Raw genomic sequence first — 18,721 nt, 5'->3', positions numbered from 1 at the left:
TGGCCATGGTGCATGTGATACATGGCTGTGAATCTGCCAGGCATCCGCTGCATTTAAGGCATGAATCCATGCCGTCCTGTCCTGAGCAGGCAATCTGAGAAGTTTGCAGCAAAAACGAAGCTCCTAAGTCCAAAACATATACTTTTGAAAGTGTTCATGAAAATCCAAGATGGCTGCTGCGGGTGCCGATTTTTGCTCTAAAACGGCCTGGGAAAATGGCGATTTTGCGATTTTACAGACTTTGGTTTTGAGTTCCCTACAGATCAGGGCTAGAAGGGATTGATTATCCTACCATTCAGCCTACAAAGGGATTGTACAAGAACACCTGTTACGGTAAGTAACTGTGCTTTATCCCAGGACAAGCAGGCAACATAAGAATTGCTGCTGCTGGGTCAGACCAGTGGTCCATCGCGCCCAGCAGTCCACTCATGCGGCGGCCCCCAGGTCAAAGACCAGTGCTCTAAAATGAGTCCAGCCTCACCTGTGTACGTCCCAGTTTAGCATGAACTTGTCCAGCTTAGTCTTGAAACCCTGGAGAGTGTTTTCCCCTACAACAGACTCCGGAAGAGCGCTCCAGCTCTCCATCACTCTCTGGATGAAGAAGAACTTCCTTAAGGTTGTACGGAATCTATCCCCTTTCAACTTTAGAAAGTGCCCTCTCGTTCTCCCTACCTTGGAGAGTGTGAACAGTCTGTCTTTATCTACTAAGTCTATTCCCTTCAGTATTTTGAATGTTTTGATCATGTCTCCTCTCAGTCTCCTATTTTCAAGTGAGAAGAGGCCCAGTTTCTCCAATCTCTCGCTGTACGGCAACTCCTCCAGCCCTTTGACCATTTTAGTAGCTCTTCTCTGGACCCTTTCGAGTAGTACCGTGTCTTTCTTCATGTACGGCGACCAGTACTGGACACAGTACTCCAGGTGAGGGCGCACCATGGTCCGGTATAGTGGCATGATAACCTTCTCCGATCTGTTCATGATCCCCTTCTTTATCATTCCTAGCATTCTGTTCACCCTTTTTGCTGCCGCAGCACACTGTACAGACTGCTTTATTGACTTGTCTATCAGAACTCCCACGTCTCTTTCCTGGGAGGTCTCTCCAAGTACCACCCCGGACATCCTGTATTCATGCATGAGATTTTTGTTACCGACATGCATCACTTTGCACTTATTCACGTTGAACCTCATTTGCCATATCGATGCCCATTTCTCGAGCTGGATTATGTCACTTTGTAGATCTTCACAATCCTCCTGTGTCTTCACTACTCCTAATAACTTCGTATCGTCCGCAAACTTAATCACCTCACTAGACGAACCAATGTCCAGATCGTTTATAAAGATGTTGAAGTGCACGTGTCCAAGTACCGAGCCCTGTGGCACCCCGCTGGTGACACTTTTCCAGTCTGAGTATTTATATTTACCCCCACTCTCTGTTTCCTATGCTCTAGCCAGTTTTTAATCCACGTATTTCACCCTCAATTCCATGGCTTGCAATTTTCCGAAGTAGTCATCATGTGGAACCTTGTCGAACGCCTTCTGAAAATCCAGATATACAATGTCGACTGGGTCGCCCTTGTCTATCCGCCTGTTTACTCCCTCAAAGAAGTGCAGCAAGTTTGTCAGGCACGATCTGCCTTTGCTGAAACCGTGCTGGCTGGTCCTCATTAAATCGTGTCCGTCAAGGTGATCAATGATGCGGTCCTTTATCAGCGCCTCTACCATCTTTCCCGGTACCGAGGTCAGACTCACATGTGGGTGACCTCCAAGCTAACCAGAATAGTATGGTGGGAGAGTAGGCCTTTTAGAAAAATAAATTTTGTAACACTGCTTGGCCAAAATGTCCAGACAGTAATGAGAGGTGAAAGCATGAACCAAGGACCAAGTAGCAGCTTTGCAGATTTCATCAATAGGGGTAGACGGAGAGAAGCTACTGAAGCTGCCATAGCTCGAACCTTATGGGCTGTGACACAACCCTCCAGTTACAGCCCGGCCTGAGCATAACAAAACGAGATGTAAGCAATCAACCAGTTGGAAATCGTCCTTTTGGAAACAGGATGCCCCAAATTGTTAGGATCAAATGAGACAAAAAGTTGGGGAGATGATCTATGTGATTTAGTCCATTGCAAATAGTAGGCCAATACTCGTTTGAAGTCCAGAGTATGAAGAGCTATTTTTACAGGATGAGAATGAGGCTTAGGAAAAAATACTGGAAGCACAATGGATTGATTGAGATGGAACTCAGTAACAACTTTTGGTAAGAACTTAGGATGAGTGCAGATCACCACCTTGTCAAGATGGAATACTGTAAATGGTGGATCCGCTACAGATGCTTGAAGTTCACTGACTCTGTGAGCAGAAGATATAGAAATAAAAAAAAAAAACAACAAAAACAAAACCCACTTTCCAAGTAAGATATTTGAGTTGAGCCGAAGACATTGATTCAAATGGAGGCTTCATCAGTCTAGAAAGTACCACATTAAGATCCCAAACAGCTAGAGGTGGTTTGACATTGAAAAGTACTTTCATGAATCTGGAAACCACCAGACGAGCAGCGAGAGGTTTTCCTTCGCTGGTTGATGAAAAGCAGCGTTTGCACCGAGATGGACTCTAATGGAAGTAGATTCGAAGCCAGAAAGTGACAAATGCAGGAGGTTATCCAAAATTGAAGAAAGAGAGGTGGATTTTGGTTCCTGATGAAGAATGCAACAGGCTATAAACCGGGTCCGTTTTTGAGTATAACATTGTCGTGTGGCTGGTTTTCTGGAAGCATCCAAGATGTCTCTTACAGACTGAGAGAACTGAAGGGAAGTCAGCCCGAGAGATACCAAGCTGTCAGGTGCAAAGACAGCAGGTTGGGGGGGGGGGGGGGGTAAGAAGAGAACCGTGACTCTGTGTAAGAAGGGATTGAAAAATTGGCAGATATTGGCTCCTTGATGCTGAGTTGAAGTAGAAGGGAGAGCCATGGTTGCCTGGGCCACCGAGGAGCTATCAGAATCATGGTGTCTTACTCCTGTTTGAGCTTGACGAGAATAAGAGGAAAGGGTGGAACTGCATAAAGGAATTTGTGCGTACAATCCAGGAGAAAAGCATCCACTTTTTGGTGATAAGGTGAATATGGGTCTGGAGCAAAAGCAGAGTAGCTTGTGGTTGTAGGGATATGCAAACAGGTCTACTTGAGGCATCCACAATTGAGAGAAAATAGGATGGAGAGCTGCTGAGTTCAGTGTCCATTCGTGAGGTTGAAGAATGAGGTTTAGCTTGTCCGCTAAAGAATTCTGATTGGTCCCTACATTGTGGAATAACTTGCCAAAGGAAATATGAGCAGAAGCTAGTTTTAAAAAGTTTAAAGTTTTATTGGAAACTTATTTTGGTCATGATCTGGATGCTGGTGGTCAGATGCCTTAGTGAACTTGAATGACACAATTTTATAATACTCGTAGTTACATCTGACTGTAGTATGTGACTGTTCTTGTATGCATGTTCTCAGCTTTTCTTTTAATAATTTTTGGAATTTCCTTTTTTGTTTTATATTGTTACTGTAAACCTCTATGTATTGTATAAGTCATAGAAACATAGAAAGATGACGGCAGAAAAGGGCTATAGCCCATCAAGTCTGCCCACTCTACTGTCCCACCCCATTAAGTCAGAGTGCTGCTCGACCCACATAGAGATCCCACGTCAAGCAGTATATCAAAATTTTATAAAACATGCACAAACATTGCCAACTCCACCCTAGGTTTTGCCCAAGCTGTGTCCCCAGGAACATCTATGCACAGATTGTATAAAAGTAGGTATATTTATGTGTGCCTATTTTTGTACGTATTTATAACAGATGTCTAGTAGCGCTATAGAAATTATAAGCAGTAGGAGAACGAGAGATTAATTATGTCAAGAATTTTTCGTGTCACTAGATGCTATCTACTTGTATTTGTTTCTGGTATGTCACCAGCCTATCTTTACCCCCACTTCAACCTGAACTATAATAAGAAGAGCCCCCGCAGAACAACTCTATTCGCTTTTCCCTCACTGAAATCGTGTCACCTTAAAAGATTCCTCGAACGAACCTTCTCTTTCCAAGCGGCCAAACTAAACTCATGGCTCGCCCAAATCATACTTGACAGCTATTCATACCTCCCCTTCAGAAAAAAGCTCAAAACTCTACTTTTTAACGGACCAAATCCCTAACGCTCCCCTCTTCCGCCGTAACGTTACCCCCTCTCCACCTTAGAAAACTGATGAAACCCCTCCTTGCAACAGACCTATCCCTTAGCCCCCCCTTCCCCCATCTAAACCCTCCTCTCCCCTCTCCCCCCCTTACTTTCCCACCCCCCCTCCAAGTTGGTTGCCCCCCCCCTGTTTCCATCTAATATGCTCTTATCTAATTTCCTCTCTTAAACTCTATTGTATCCTACTGCAGCACTCTGTATGTATCCCGTATTGTATCCTACTGCAGCACACTGTATGTATCCCGTATTTAGCCCTTCCCCCTCCTAAATCGTTTATGTAAACGAGTTCGTCCCCACGATTGCCTTGTTATGTTCTTCTTTTTTCGAATCGCACTGTATGTAATTCATCTACCTGCTGTGAACCGCCTTGAACTCCCTGGGTATGGCGGTATACAAAATAAAATATTATTATTATTATTATTATTATTATACTTGAATATATACACTGTATAGTCATATTCCACTCCATTACTAGGTGTAAGTCATCAGATCTCTCCATGCTTAAGGAGAGTTAATTCTTCTAGACAGGGATACTGTGGCCAGATAAATCATCTTTAACAATGAACACTGCATAAACTAGTAGAACTAGGTATATTAATAGAACTTAAACATATTTATTTTGAAAGAGGGAGAAGTGGAAAAAATCTATCTAAAAACTTACCTATATCCAGCTGAAGCAGTGATTCAAGATCAGAAAGGTCCCTTTGAATTGAGATGTGCCTTATTGAACGTAAGAATGATTTTGGCTTTGAAGACCCTAAATTGCACAGTTCCAGTAAAGATAACATAAAACAGTTTTAAATTTACAGAATATTTAAATTTGCATTGATACTAAACAAATTTGTGATAATGCAGCCGATTTGAACAGATAGCTTCTGTAGCAAAAAAACATGCTCTTTCAAATGATATACAAAATAAAAAAACAAACTACACATTAGAGATATTTGAATCTGAAAAACAGTGAAAATTTGAATAAATGCATAAAGCCATATTTTTTGGATGGTCATATCTTCAGCTTCACTTGCATATTGCAAATCTTGGAAGTACCTCATGGTACATGTCTGCTGGTAAAGTTGTACCCTCAGCTGACTTACCTACCAGCAGCAGTATGGAGCCAAACTGTGCCAAAAATTTTCATTCGTGATTTTTTTTGCCTACTTTGCTAACCTGTAGAAATGGAAGCACATTTGCAAACGATTTCAAACGGCACAGAAACTTGTACCAAACTGCAAAATTTCAGACTCCTAGGTAGTTTCCTTCTGCTGCAGTGCTTAAGCAAAGTTGGCTTTTTAGGTCACACGAGGCAAGGGAGTAGATTGATTGCTTTTGTTCAACCACCCCTAGCTCCTGACCAAATTGAGATAGATCCAAAAATTTTTGCAGAGTTTCATTTGAGACCATAGACAACACCCCTGTAAAATTTGGTTGGATTTCAGGGGGGGGGGGGGGGTCGAGCGTGGGCGGTTTTCAGTATTGGTCCACTTGACATGGAATTACCTGGTTGTATTTTTTATTTTAATGGTTATTTTATATGGGGTTATAACCTCAATACTGATATTTCTGGACAGAAGAATTGGCAAGTATAGTAAGCGACTGGTCCTTTGCAGTCACTTCTTTTCAGATCGGCCAACCCAATCGGTATTTCTTCTTCTGCTTAGTGAATCAATCGCTTCCTACTTTTGCATGCAATTTCCCCTCATTTGCATGGGTGGATTGGATCGGATAGGAGATTGATCGGGAAGCTGTTTAGTGAATTGGGTCCGGGAATGATCACAAAACTAGTAAAACTGATTTTTCGATCGTCAATACAAGATCGGAAGGTTTAGTGAATCTAGTCCTTTATTGCCTCAAGGAAGGCAGGAGACCCTTTGGAGATTGATGAACCTGAGATAAGAAATGAAGATCATATTTCAGCTATTCTTGAATCTTCTATGACTGAGAATTCAGAAAGATCATTATTGGCATCATTCATTTTTGAATAAGATGTGAATTTGATTATGAAGCTGTACTTCAGAAATGCTCAAACTTTGTTTTATGGAGAAAAAAATCTGCATTAACCCAGATGTTACACAACAGACACAAAATACTAGAAAAGCTTTTTTTTGGAAATGAGGCAAGAAGTTTTGGAATTGGAGCTAAATTTTTTTGACTTATCTATGTAAATGTCGTATAAAATACTTGGGAATAACCTATTTTTATTATCAACTGAACATTTGAGGGTTTTTAATGATTTAAATAAGTTGTCCATTTAAATCGAAAGCTGTTTGTTTGCTAATTTAAATATATATCAGGGCTTAAATTCACGCTAGAGCCTTTCCTATTGAATTATTTCTGTTTGAATCTCCATACTATTTTGATACTTCAACTCCCCCCCCTATATTGGGGTCTAAGGAAGAACTTTAACTTGTTTCCTTTTTGATTACCTTAACTTATATTTATGTGGTTTTCTTAAGTTCTGTATTACCTGAACAAGTGAATGTTTGTATGATGTATTTTGAAAATGCATAATAAAAATAAAGAAAAAATAATAATACTGGCAAGAAAATTGGAATCTTTGATGGCTTTGGGGAAAATACATGTTTGTGTTTCTCAAATGCTCAACATAAAGACGTATGTTCTGGTACATACAAGTATATGTTAAAATGTTGCCGCACTGACCCCGTGGATATTTTAGACATTTATGATTATAAAAAGGATGCTCCTGTCCCATGTAAACAGCGTACAAACAAACAAACATCTATTCAGGTACATTAGAGTGCGAGCCTGCTAAGACAGATCTGGAAAAATGCTTGAGTACCTGAATGTAAATCACTTACCCCCTCTTCTACAAAGCCGCACTAGCGGCAGCCGTGCGGCAACGGCCCCAAAGCCCATAGAGATTTAAAGGGCTTCGGAGCTGTTGTTGCGCGGCTTTGTAGAAGAGGGAGTTAAGACTATGGGCTCCTTTTACGAAGCCACGCTTCGGCTAGGGCCTTAATGCACGGAATAGCGCACGCTAAATTGCCGCGTGCACTAGCCGCTACCGCCTCCTTTTGAGCAGGTGGTAGATTTTCAGCTAGTGCGCGCTCTGTCAAAGGAGCCCTATAAGTGGTATATAAATGCTTAAATAAATAAATAAATAAATGTTCTTTTACAACATGCTCTACTTCTGCAGATCCTATTCTAAAATACTAGAGGAACTTTAAACATCCCAACCCAGAGGTCTAAAATCCTATGTGCACAATCTTTCTAAAATGCTGCTCCTTATTTTCAAGATTTTGCTTTTCACTGAGGGTTTTCCAATTCTTTGAAAGCATACAACTCCTGTTGCTCTAACCCAGCACTATGATCATTTCCAAAAATTCTAAGTTGGCCAGGCTGATCAGCAAGATCAGCATAATATAGTAACATAGTAGATGACGGCAGATAAAGACCCGAATGGTCCATCCAGTCTGCCCAACCTGATTCAATTTAATTTTTTTTTTTTTTTTTCTTCTTAGCTATTTCTGGGCAAGAATCCAAAGCTTTACCCGGTACTGTGCTTGGGTTCCAACTGCCGAAATCTCTGTTAAGACTTACTCCAGCCCATCTACACCCTCCCAGCCATTGAAGCCCTCCCCAGCCCATCCTCCACCAAACGGCCATACACAGACACAGACCGTGCAAGTCTGCCCAGTAACTGGCCTTAGTTCAATATTTAATATTATTTTCTGATTCTAAATCTTCTGTGTTCATCCCACGCTTCTTTGAACTCAGTCACAGTTTTACTCTCCACCACCTCTCTCGGGAGCGCATTCCAGGCATCCACCACCCTCTCCGTAAAGTAGAATTTCCTAACATTGCCCCTGAATCTACCACCCCTCAACCTCAAATTATGTCCTCTGGTTTTACCATTTTCCTTTCTCTGGAAAAGATTTTGGCTCGCAAATTTCAAAACTGACTATGCTGATGCCATTCTAGGTTGGAGTGGTGCACAGGGTGAGAATAATATGTATGGCATATGCACTGTGACCTGCCAATCTGTCTTAGGCATTTTGACAAAGAATTGGAACAAAGCACCAAGGGCCATCAAGATGGGCCAATCAAAAATGGTTATTGATGGACCCGACACAGTGCATGTTTTGGCGTCAAACGCCTGCATCAGGGGTCATTGAGGCAAAGTATAAACTCAAAATGATTAATACACCATTGCTAAGAACAGAATTTGTCTTCTACACAGTTCAACGTGATGTTCAGAATCAGCATCTCCAAACTGGCGCAACTTTGCCTACATTCTCGTTCAAATAAAAACTTGCTTAAGGAAATGTGAAGGGAGGGAAGGAAGCAATAAGTTATCAGTTCACATTAACTGCAATTAGATATCCAACACCGAGCCAAGAATTTTCCTGACCTACACAGTTTAGAAAAAACTGCATGCATCACTGCTATTATGTCTTTCGGTGTCAGGTCAAAAGTGCGCCAGGACAAAGGCGTGCCCAGACAATTGAGCGCAGCGCGCGTCGCTCTAAATTACTGTTTTTAGTGCTCCGAAGGGGGGGGGGGGGCGTGGGGGGAAATCCCCCCACTTTACTTAATAGACATTGTGCCACGTTGTGGGGGGTTGTAACCCCCCACATTTTACTGAAAACTTAACTTTTTCCCTGTTTTTAGGGAAAAAGTTCAGTTTACAGTAAAATGTGGAGGGTTACAACCCCCCCAAACCCCTCATAACGCCAGCGCGATGTCTATTAAGTAAACTGGGGGGGGGTTCCCCAACAAAAACCCCCGTCGGAGCCCCTAAAAACTGTAATTTAGAGCGGCGCGCGCTTTTGTCTTTCGCGCCGTTGTCTATGAACCATGTCTTTCTATAGGGCTACCAGATGTACACAGAACTGTATAAACAGATATATGAGAAAGTCCATTCTATGTACAGCTTACACTCATAATAATCTCACCTCCACAATTAACATTTTGTCCTCATACTCCTACTCCCCCTTTTTAAAATCAATTAGAAACACAGTTTAAAGTTCAATTCAACAGAATAATATTTTTATAATGTTATTTCATTCAGATTATGGTACTCTTACCTTCAAAGAAGTCATTCAGCATAACATCTTCTGTATAGACTTCAGTAGTTAAATAGCCTAAACAAAAAATAATCACAAATCAGTTCCTGCTACATTATTACTGAAATACTTTTCTCCCTTTTTGATTGAAAAGGGTGTTTCCAGAAATGTAGCGCTAGTGCAGGGCCACATTTTGGATTTGTAGGTACTTGGAGGGCCGCAGAAAAAAATAGTTAATGTCTTATTAAAGAAATGACAATTTTGCATGAGGTAAAACTCTTTAAAGTTTATAAATCTCCCCCCCCCCCCCTTCACCGAAGGCCTGCATGTTCCCCCTTCTTTGCAGCGTCCTCCAGCTCCCCTGGCCTCCTGGTCTTAGTTTCAGCTAATTACCGCAGCCTGCAGAGAGGATCGCCGATGTCCCTCCTCTGACGTCAGGAGCAGGATCGTGGCAGAGGAAACGTGCTGCTGAGGATGACGGCACTATAAAAGACCGCAGGCCGCAAAATAGTACCTGGCGGGCCACATGTAGCCCCTGGGCCATGAGATTGAGACCACTGCTCTAGTGCAAAGGGTCACATTTCCCTATTTACTGCCAATTTCTCAATATACTCTCAGCTCTAAAACAGACTTATAAATATTTCATAGAAACTAACTGAAAATGTATACCCCTCATTAAATACTGGCTCCGTAAAACAGTTTTCAGGTGCTTGCAGAACACTGTCAGATCTGACTTCAGCCAAAGATATCAAATTCTAAGGGCTGCAAGCAAAAACAAAAGATTAGGTTCTTACTTCTGCTAATCTTCTTTCTTATAAATCCACACTTTATTCCGGGAGCAGTGGGTTTTATGCATCTCTGACCGCCAGGCACTGTAGAGAGCTTCAGATGATTAAAGCCATAATCCTTCCCCTATGCTAGCATATCGTGGAGCATGCCCAGTAGAATCCAGTCAGACTTCAAGCAGCCAAGAACATCTACAGAAATAATAAACGAGAGAGAGGGAAGCGGGGAACTCCCCACCAAATAATTAATTCTGCTCACAGTAACATATGCAAAATAGCAACAACGAAAACTGTAAAACAGGTTACCACACATCAGAGCCTGAACTACAAAACAGTGCTATAGGGAGAGACAGCCTGCACTGCAGAAGGGGGCGCTAACTCATGTACCCCAAATATAGTGCTACATGTAGACCAGACATGTCAAACTCTGGCCCGCAGGGTGTTCAAAATTGCCCCGGCAGACATTTTAAACTTTATAGTAAATCTGGCCGCTGCTGCTCTTCATTCTCGTCTGCCTTCACCTGGTCTCCTCTTCAATCTTAAAAAGCACTGCACTGTGAGGTCTTCCCCTGCTCCAGGGCCACCACTGATTCTTGTCTGCTGGTCTCATGCAGAAAACCAGACTCTGCCAGGAAAACTGCTTCCTGGGAAAACAAGAGAATGGAATCGGACCTTCCACACTCCTAGCTGTTGTCAGACTGGCCATTTTGGTTTAGCTCTTAAGTCCTCGTCTCCATGTGGCACGGGCTGAAGATTACCGTAATCACCGGTGCTGCCACCACTGTAGTGTCTTCAGCAGATTCTGGGAGACTCTGGTAGTTTAAATAAGAATTTCACATCAGGCTCACAAAATCTGGGGTGAAGCCTTGCCCAGGGGTCTTGATGACCCTGGCAGGGACTCTTTGAAAGTCCTCCTGGCTCCATGTCGTTCACGCATCTGCGCTTAACCAAATCTCCTTTGAAGGGCTCTGGAAAGGGCCTCTTCCTTGGGATCGAGCTTCCTGGGATTCCCAGCCCTGGAGGACTGAGGAGGCTGAGCCCAAGGTTACTGCCCCTCCCCTACAGTACACGGATGCTCCTCGGCTGACCATTCTGTACAAACATGGCATGATACAAGGGTAAAAAGGCCTAAGGGGTCCATCCATATCAATTTTAAGCAAAATTTTTTTTAAAAAGATACTTTAAAAATTCAAGATGGCCACCACCAGAGAATTTGGATCAGAAACGGCCTGAAGTTCAAAACCTACAGGGAAAGGGCTTTTTGGAGGAGGGGGACCCTAGCTATGGCTCCAGAAACCCTCAAATATTGGCTATAATAGCCCTACTTACTGTGCCATGTGGTGCCTGCCTGCCTGAGCTCAGAAGTGCAGCTGGAACAAATGGAAAAGAACTCTGCTTCATAGGTTTGCTTGACAAGCTTGGTCTTTGGACTAAGAGTCAGACTGATGTAGAACTGAGCCTCAACCTCAGGAAACTCCCTCTCTGCGACAGGGGAAGAACCATGCAGCCAGCCCACTATTAATCCCATCTAAGCAGGGAAGGAGCCAAACAGCCTGCACTCAAGCTCCTGATAAATCAGGGATGCAAGCAGCTACTCAAGAGAAGAGCTCCAAGCTGGCTGGTTTGACAGGTGTCCCCAAGGGCTGATCCTGCCCGCAACAGACTTTCGCCTTGCGCGTCTGTCTTCTTCTCCCAGGCAGAGGTTTATGTTTATTTGTATTTAGTATTGCTCTTAATTACATCAGTGTGGTGTAATTTACATCAATTAAAAAGGAAAAGAACTCCAATAATTATAATACAGGTATAAAGAGAGAGAGAAAAAAGGAAATCCCTGGGCACCAAGCCTCAAATTGAAAACCACAGAAAAAAACCCACAAAAAATAATAAAACCACAGGGCAGATCAGAAACATATTTGTGCAACTTGCAGAGGAGGCTTGCCCCATGTCTTTCTCATTAACAGACTATGTATGGACTTTTCCATTATTGAGAAAGACATGGGGCAAGCCACTGCTTGACCTGGATCAGTAGTGTGGAATGCTTCTACTCTTTGGGTTTTGGCCAGGTACTAGTGACCTGGATTGACCACCGTGAGAACGGGCTACTGGACCTTTCATCTGACACAAGAGTATAAAAAGAAACAATATTCTGTACAATTGTCTGCAGAACTAGAGAAAGCTGGCAGGGCTTTGTTTATAAATGTTTATCAACACAGCTACAATACTTCTTTATCCTAAAGCAAAATAAAGAAAAGAAATAGAATTTTTAATCTACCCTTGTCTGGTTTCTGCTTTCCTCCTCTTCTCGTCATTCTCTTCCTTCCATCCCCTGTCTGCCTTCTCCATATGGCATCTGCTCTATTTCTATGCCTCTACCAGAAACTGTCTGCCTCTCCCTTCCATCCCCCCCAATTGGCCTGGCACCCCTCTTCTTCCCTCCTTTTCCCCCCATGGTCTGGCATGTCTGTCTTCTTCCCTTTCATTTCTCACTCCCTCCCCAGGTAGTTTTTAGCATCTCTCTCCTTTCCTCCCTTTCAGATTCATGTATCTTTCTCCCCCTCCCCCAATACTCTGGTATCTCTCTACTCTCCCTTTCTCTTCCTTCTCAATTTGTTTTCTATCTCATCTACTTTCTTACTTTCTAGTCCTCAATTTACCTTTCATTGTGTCTACCTACAGCTTGCCACCTCTTTCCCTCACCCCATTCAGTATCTCACTAACTGTATCCTCTTCCCCCAATCCAGCATGTGCCCTTTCTTTCTTTATCCCCTCCTTCCATCTAGTATGTGCTCTCTCTCTCCTCTTCCTTCCAAAGTATGCTCCCTTCCCTCTCACTCAATCCCTTCCATCCAGTGTCTGTTCCCCTCTCTCTCCCCTTCCACTTCCATCCAGCATCTGCTCCCCTCTATCCCCTCCTCACTTCCCTTCAGTGTCTGTTCCCCTCTCCATCTCTCTACACTTCCCTTCAGTACCATTAAACCTCTTCCCCTCATCAGGTCATCTCCCTCCCTTCCCCTCACCTTTGCGGGCGGTTTTCAGAGTTTTCTCTTTCTGATGCAGGAACTGTTCCTACAAGTCCCGCACGACTACCCCGAAACTTCTCTTCCGACATGAGCCACCCAGGCGGAAATAGGAAAGTGTCAGAGGAAAAGTTTTGGGGCAGTCGCACAGGACTTGTGGGAACAGTTGCCACGTCCGGACACCTAGAAAGAGAAAACCTCTGAAAAGCGCCTGCAAAGGTGAGGGGAAGGGAGGGAGAGGTGCTGATGAGGGGAAGAGATAGCTGGACCATGGGGCCCTGGGCAGCTGCCCTGTCCGTCCTCCCCTAACACCTGCCTGTGTTAGTTAGCCCCTTCACAACTCCCGGGATGGGCCTACCAGCCTCTTCGAAGCTTCCTGCAGGCAGGCAGGTTTGTTGTTGGGGTGGTTTTTTTTGTGCTGCTGGCAATCGTGAGAAGGATTGTAAATGCTGGATGTGCAACCACGAGACTGGGAGAAGTGGGGAGGCAAAACGGCAGATGCTTTACTGCAGGGACAAGGGGCGGTGAATGGCTTTATCCCTGTACCTGCAGCAACCAATCTTTTTTTTCCTCCCCGTCCCTGCCCACAGGTAACAGTCACCTTATCATTCACTACCTTAGAGTTCAAGGCCGCTAGATACAATGCATTAGAAATGAATAATTCTGCCACGAAGGAGGTGTCTTAACCCTTTCAAGACCATAAGGATCGTAGGCCAATTTTTGTGGTTTTGACGACATTTTTATGGTAAAAAGGGCTTGCAGATGCCAAAAATTTGATTTTTTTTGTGAAATATCATTATTTTTTTTAAAAAAAATCACACTTCTGGCTTATGGACAGTGTGGCAAGTGAATCTTCTCGTCAATCTGGCAACGACGCTAATGAATGAATGTCGGAATCAGTTTGTTTACATAAAGGCAGTATCATATGGAATCCGTACATATCAAATTTAGAACTGTAGACTATCCCAATCAAAATTTATAGGATTTTAAAGTTATGGGACAAATATGTCCCTTGGTCCTGAAAGGGTTAAGTAAGGCGAGTTAAAAAGCAAAAAACAGGTTCAAAGAAAGTGTTTTTTGCAGTCAAAAGTGTCCTGAATTGGGGACTCATTAGCATCATTCACTTGTAGAAATTGACTGCTAAAATGTATATACTGTATACTGAAAAGCTACAGAGGTCAGACACCGGCTCCCTGGCACCCCTGATGCACATTTGGGCGCCTATTCTATACAGGGGTTTGTTTGTTTGTTTGTTTTTTTAATTAAAAGCAGAGGAGAAAGATTTATTTGCTAACACGATCCTTTCAATGTTAAGCCCCCCTTTTTTTTTTATTTTTTTTTTTTACAGTCCACCATCATGCAATGCATCCCCCCCCCCTCCCCACTGAATACCGAGGCAGCAGCCTGTACAAATGGCTCAGAGCGGGCAAAGAGGCCGGGCAGAGCCAGTCGTGCTTTCGTCCCCCTCCCCCCCCCCCCCCCAGGGACTAGGCCTCGGCCTTCACCTAGCTCCGTTTCTTCGTCCTCTTCGGCCGTCGCGCGCCTGGGCTGCACCGTCTCCGCTTCCAGGGCGGACGAGGCCATTTTTTATTTTTCTGTCACCAAAAAAGCAGCTCCCCCCGTCCCTCAAAGCCGCCGCTCGGGCGAACCGGGTCGAGGAGGCCGCGAGTTCGGCGGCCGTTCGCGAGATTTCGGCTCCCCCCCCCCACCCCCACCACGAAGTGCGCATGCGCCGGCCTCCGCGACCTGAGGAGACCGACGGGAAGATTTCCGGCTGCAAAGACAACTTTTTTTAAAAAAATTTTATTTCATCCGTGCTGAAGTCCAATTAGATACATTTAGGAAGTTGATTTACAGCCGCGTTATTATTATAATTTTGGTCCTCGTTAAAGAACCGCAAGACCCAATCGGCGGTGCGGCCTAGTGGTAAGTCCCTTCTTCTACCTATTGAATAGCATAAGGCTGTGCTGAACAGAAACATCCCCTTTTGCTTTGTCCTTTTCCCTTCACTCGTTTTATACTTCTTCCCTCCTTAAACCTGACTTTCCATACTTCTGTCTTTCTCCCTTCTCTGCACCATTATCTTTTGCTGGTGTTTTGTCTTGTGTGTTAATTTTACACTTCTGTACTTTTGTGAAGACAAAAAAAAGATGACACCCCGCCCATACTCCACCATTACCTCGGTTCCCCCCTTCCCATCCTCTGTGCTTTTCTCTCCCTTCCTGCCTCACGGGATGCTTCTCTCTCCTTGGTTCCCCCTTCTCATCCTCTGTGCTTTTCTCTCCCTACCTCCCTCACGGATGCTTCTCTCTCCTTGGTTCCCCCTTCTCATCCTCTGTGCTTTTCTCTCCCTTCCTCCCTCACGGATGCTTCTCTCTCCTTGGTTCCCCCTTCTCATCCTCTGTGCTTTTCTCTCCCTTCCTCCCTCACGGATGCTTCTCTCTCCTTGGTTCCCCCTTCTCATCCTCTGTGCTTTTCTCTCCCTTCCTCCTCATGGGATGCTTCTCTCTCCTTGGTTCCCCCTTCTCATCCTCTGTGCTTTTCTCTCCCTTCCTCCCTCATGGGATGCTTCTCTCTCCTTTGTTCCCCCTTCTCATCCTCTGTGCTTTTCTCTCCTTGGTTCCCACTTCTCATCTGTGCTTTTCTCTCCCTTCCTCCCTCACGGATGCTTCTCTCTCCATCTCCTTCCAACCCCCTCTCCTCCCACTAACACTGCCATTGCAGGTACCCCCCTCTCTCCTCCTAATCAGCACTATCCTTCTCCATGCTCTTTTCTCCTGCACTCTCCATAATGCTTCTCCAGCCAGCCCTCTTTCCTTGCTGTTTCTCCAGTCATCCCTCCCTCTCTGTTTTTCTAGTCCCCTCTCTGCTATTTCTCCTGTCCCCCCCCCTTTCTTCATGCTGTTTCTCCAGCCCACACCCTCCTCCAACATTACTTCCCCTCACTAGCTCTCTAGCACCTGTCTTCCCGCACCTACCTCCTCCCCAGGCTCAGCTGCTGTAATTGAATATTTGGGGAGCCAATAGCAGCAACAAGGTAAGCCTACTGCCGCCGGCCTGCCCCAAAAGCTTCCTTCTCTGTAAATCCTGCCTACACAGGAACAGGAAGTCGCTGCAGAAAGGCAGCTTCTAGGACAGGCTGGCGGTAGCAGGCTTAGCTCATAACTGCTGCTGGCAATTACAGCAGCTGGGCTCAGGAAGGAGGTAGGTGAGGGACTCGGAAGTGACATCTAAACCCGGACAGACTCAACCATTTTTAAAAAATTATCCAGGCACCTGGACAATCCTCGAAAAAGGATATTTCTAGATTTTCCCAGACATCTGCTAACCCTATGTATGTACTCATTCAGAAAGTTTCTAAATAAGGAAGAGTAAATGTTTTTGTTTTGTTTTGTTTAGCCACAATTATTGCTTATTCAGCAAAGGTCATATCAGCGGTAAACAAACAAACAAAAAATATATAAACAGTATATAAAATAAAAGGAGAGGGTCACGTGATGCCGTCTTGTTGAGCAGGTGTATGTGGAGCGAACTCCTGGGTCTGGATCTGTTCCCCCTCCCCCACCCTTTTTCTGGACTCTATCAGCAATAGCAATTCTATCATCCCCACTCTCAGAACTCATACTAGAGATCGCTTTTGTTGGATCTCTACAACAGCGCTATGGTGACAAAAGCTCCCCGAAAGGAGAGAGAAAAGCCTTGTGGGTGCGGAGCCTAAGATGACGGAGAGTGATTCAGTAGGTCTTCCCTTGGCTAGTTCTGCGTGGGTGTTTAAGATCATATTGGAAGTCTGAGCGGCGATCCAGGACATTAAATGATCAACTGCAGAAAGTCTTGCATAAGACAGACATGCTAGATGAGTCCAAGGATGGAATGTGTACTGACCTTGGTGCTTATCAATGGGTATCGGATTTAGGATCAGCATCGCCAGGTTCAAGAGGCGCAGAACGCGATACAAACTAAAGTACAACAACTCAAACCGAAGATTGAAGATCTGGAGAACAGATTTGGTGCAGTAATTTGCATCTGGTCGGCATTCCAGAGACAGTCTCCGAAGCTGACTTGCAATCTTTCCTTGAATCCTGGCTCGTAGGCTCTCTACAATTGAAATCGACAGTTCAGCCTTTAAGAATCAAGAGTTCATTGCTTGGGTCCCTGGCACCCTGACGCCACTCACCCGAGAGTAATTATTCAACTATTTCCACAAGTTGGAAATATTATGGGTGATCTGAACGAATGGGCCATTATTATTAGAGAATGACACGGGGACCGTTTACCGCAGTAAACCGTGGTCACTGCAGTAAATCTGCAGGAATGGAGACATGTGCAACTGGTTTACCGCAGGAATGGGGGACAAGACCTTTCACCACCCCGCGGGAATGGGGACAAGACTTTTTACCGCCACATGGGTGCGGTGAAAAGTCTTGCTCCTCTTGTAAAAAATTGTGCCTGTGTCAGACTCTGCATCTCCTCCCCAGCTCCTCTTATACCTATTTCCCTTCAGGAGCCAGCCATGCCATGATGAAGACAGAAGGAACCCAAAACCAAAGCCTGAGACCAATGTGATTTGAAGAATAAAATTACCAGACAACAAAAGGTAGAAAAAAAAATTATTTTATATTTTGTGATTAGAATATTTCAGATTTGAAATATGTATCCTGCTAGAACTGTTATTAGACATAACTAGGGACCACAAAACCCAGGCTGTGCTTCTTTAGCTTCCATCTGGCTTAGGGCTCTCTCTCTCTCTCTCTATCAAACCACCTCTCAAACCGCCTCCAGTGGTTTAATAATAATAATTCTAGGCGGTTCACATACAGTACTAAAAATATACAAACAGTGAATAAAAGTACAAAATCTAAAAACAACTAAAATTATACAATAATTGAATAAAATGCATTCACAGTTTTACAAAACTTATTCTCCTGAATTGCCAACACTCCCACTATCCCATTCTGGTTAGCTTGGAGGTCACCCATATGTTGAGAATATGCTGCCTGCTTGTCCTGGGATAAAGTACAGTTACTTACCGTAAGGGGTGTTATCCAGGGACAGCAGGCAGCTATTCTCACAACCCACCCACCTCCCCTGTTTGGCTCTCTGCTAGCTATCTGAACTAAGGAGATGTACGCCCTACATCGGGCAGTAAGGCACTCGCGCATGCACGGTGCGGCAGTCACAAACTTTTTTAAAGTTTTACAAGCAAGTCTGCTTGCGAGGCTGTCTGCATCCGAGCTCCGTGAATGACGTCACCCATATGTTGAGAATAGCTGCCTGCTGTCCCTGGATAACACCTGTTACGGTAAGTAACTGCTTTCTGGGTTGTCCCTTCACAAATTAAGTCCTGAATAAAAGCCTACTGTATATATAGTTCTTTATACTACATTAGCAGAATCTATTCAGTGAAAACCCAAGCCTTGTATTCTGTGTATTAGCTTAATGTTTAAATTATTATTGCTTTGTAGGCAACTAACATTTTTCAAAATGCCCAAGAAAAAATCAAAGAAGCAGAAAAAAGAGAGCTATCATAGAAAAAGGACTTCCTCTTCAAGCAACTCTAAAGGAAATGTAAGAAAATTTACACTATTAATGTCGTTTGCAAAAATAAAAAAGAGAGGGGATTTTTTATTTTTTTTTCTGTGTTCCAAAATGAAATTTGGTGAAGAAAATTA

General features: G+C 43.9%; 2 protein-coding genes across 4 annotated transcripts in view; one reads left to right on the top strand and one right to left on the bottom strand.

Annotated features, from left to right (window-relative positions):
- The window catches only part of TRMT1L (tRNA methyltransferase 1 like), a 97,731-nt gene extending 82,961 nt beyond the window's left edge, over positions 1–14,770 (bottom strand). The window contains exons 1-3 of the mRNA XM_033959808.1: positions 14,555–14,770; positions 9,269–9,325; positions 4,885–4,980 (exon numbers count right to left, since the gene is read on the bottom strand). Of these exons, the coding sequence (XP_033815699.1) occupies positions 4,885–4,980; positions 9,269–9,325; positions 14,555–14,633 (232 nt within the window). The 5' untranslated portion in view covers positions 14,634–14,770. The remainder of the gene's footprint in view (positions 1–4,884; positions 4,981–9,268; positions 9,326–14,554) is intronic.
- The window catches only part of SWT1 (SWT1 RNA endoribonuclease homolog), a 73,175-nt gene continuing 69,112 nt past the window's right edge, over positions 14,659–18,721 (top strand). Inside the window, exons 1-2 of one of the 3 annotated variants that reach the window (XR_004540754.1) lie at positions 14,659–14,975; positions 18,515–18,617. Coding sequence is in view for 2 of the 3 variants with exons in the window: in XM_033959806.1 (XP_033815697.1) it covers positions 18,534–18,617 (84 nt within the window). In the remaining variant the exon portion in view is untranslated. Of the gene's footprint in view, positions 14,976–17,584; positions 17,647–18,514; positions 18,618–18,721 lie in introns of those variants that run through there. The other 2 variants (XM_033959806.1, XM_033959807.1) reach the window with 2 other exon arrangements.

This window comes from Geotrypetes seraphini, chromosome 10 (genome assembly GCF_902459505.1).
Source record: "Geotrypetes seraphini chromosome 10, aGeoSer1.1, whole genome shotgun sequence".
Lineage (NCBI taxonomy): Eukaryota > Metazoa > Chordata > Amphibia > Gymnophiona > Dermophiidae > Geotrypetes > Geotrypetes seraphini.
The sequence above is the reverse complement of the archived record's forward strand: the minus strand, read 5'-3'. Positions and strand labels throughout refer to the sequence as shown.